The sequence below is a fragment of the Pistacia vera genome, unplaced genomic scaffold (genome assembly GCF_008641045.1).
Source record: "Pistacia vera cultivar Batoury unplaced genomic scaffold, PisVer_v2 Contig359, whole genome shotgun sequence".
Classification (NCBI taxonomy): Eukaryota; Viridiplantae; Streptophyta; class Magnoliopsida; order Sapindales; family Anacardiaceae; genus Pistacia; species Pistacia vera.
In genome coordinates this window covers 148,284-149,786 of record NW_022196178.1, presented here as the reverse complement: position 1 = coordinate 149,786, position 1,503 = coordinate 148,284, and the positions used below count along the sequence as shown (strand labels likewise).

Here is a 1,503-nt window from a genome sequence, read left to right as displayed (position 1 = left end):
AACTCTTACTCATATGTATCAATCACTTATGCTAATTTTATTAAGCTCTTCCTACAGGTCAAACTCCCTAAATTTCTAATAAATTTCTCTCGAACAATTATCAAATTAATTCCTAATTACTAATCTGAATTATCTCTAATTAGATTTAAGTAATTGAAGATCATTACACTCTATGGAGTTTACCAAAACCTCACAATTTGCGATAACTTATCTCTAGCGTTCGCTCAACCTATGGTTTCACTATTATAGACCAACTAAATATCATCTCTCGATCTCAACCTAGTCTATTAGTTCATTCAATTCTTGGGCCCTTAAGAATCAAAACCATTAGGTATAATAGTAAAACATAGGAAAATTCTTAATAAAAATAAACAAGCAAAAATCAATACATAATCAAGAGATTGAGCTAGCTACGTCGTAGTTCTAAAGAATAAATTTAGTTCATAATAAATATGAAAGAAATAATTATCTTTATTAAAACAATTATCATGAGTTTATAAGAAAAGAACAAGAAAAACTTCTCTATGCTATGAATCAAAGCTCCAGAACTTCTGTTACTTCTCTTCTCTGCAGATTTTTCTCCTCTTCTTCTCTCCAAGGAATCTCCCAAATAATGGTAAAAGACTTCTATTTATATCCCACAAGGGTTAGACTTTTATTTTTCTTAATTCTATTTGGTTTTGGACTCTTAACCCTATTTTCCTACCTAAAAACGGATATCAAAATTGTTTAATCTAATTCTTGAGGATGTTGAGAAGGGGCACTCGCGTTCTGATCAATCGCCTAGACAAGCACTCAAGTCCTTCTTCAAGATCTTGAATGTTGCATTCCAATTCTTTAAGCTGGTTTAGAACGTGAGAGATGTTATCAGATTTGCCTGTCTTTTGACTAATGATGGTAGACAATGCAGCATCCACCTTTTCGAACACATTTATGTCTGCTTCATCTTCCTCACATGCAATTCTTTTTGGTTCCATTAGCTTGGAAACTAATGACCAGCTGCTTAGCTTTGATGGAGTCCTTGGCCCTGAGATAAAGGACAACAAGGATTCGGTCACAGTGAAAGTGATTGCTTCAACCTCTCTTAACATGCTGATTGTGGCCTTAGTCTCGTTTTTCTCATTGATTGCAGAGGCGCATTTGTTTTGCATGCCCTTCAAATTCACCAAGGCCTTGTGGGTTGCCTTTTTCATTGCTTTCCTGGAGGTTAAATACTTCTTAACATGTTCTATATCATCAGCCATTCTTCTGCGCTAAATCGATTGAAGTCCTTTTACACATTCCTTCGTTTGCAACAAGGAATCCTTAGCAATGCTACAGAGATCCAAGAGTCTCAGAGATCCATTCAACAGCTCATCAACCCCTTTCTTTTGCTCATCTTGGGCTAAAGCTTGTTGAATCAGGGACAATTGAAGCAACTTATCGACAGAATCATGCAAATCTTGAAGGCCATTTATCTGATGGCTTATTGATGATGATGACGCAGAGGTCGCTTCAGAAGCC

At 35.7% G+C, this 1,503-nt stretch overlaps 1 protein-coding gene across 1 annotated transcript; it reads right to left on the bottom strand.

Annotated features, from left to right (window-relative positions):
• Window positions 1–734: 734 nt before the first annotated feature.
• LOC116139734 lies at window positions 735–1,244 on the bottom strand. The gene has a single exon (XM_031425398.1). The coding sequence runs from the start codon at window positions 1,242–1,244 to the stop codon at window positions 735–737; it is 510 nt and encodes a 169-aa protein (XP_031281258.1).
• Between the last annotated feature and the right edge of the window lie 259 nt (window positions 1,245–1,503).

What these genes read in the sequence shown, in the direction of transcription:
- LOC116139734 (XM_031425398.1), bottom strand. Translation starts at nt 1,244, where the DNA reads ATGGCTGATGATATAGAACATGTTAAGAAGTATTTAACCTCCAGGAAA.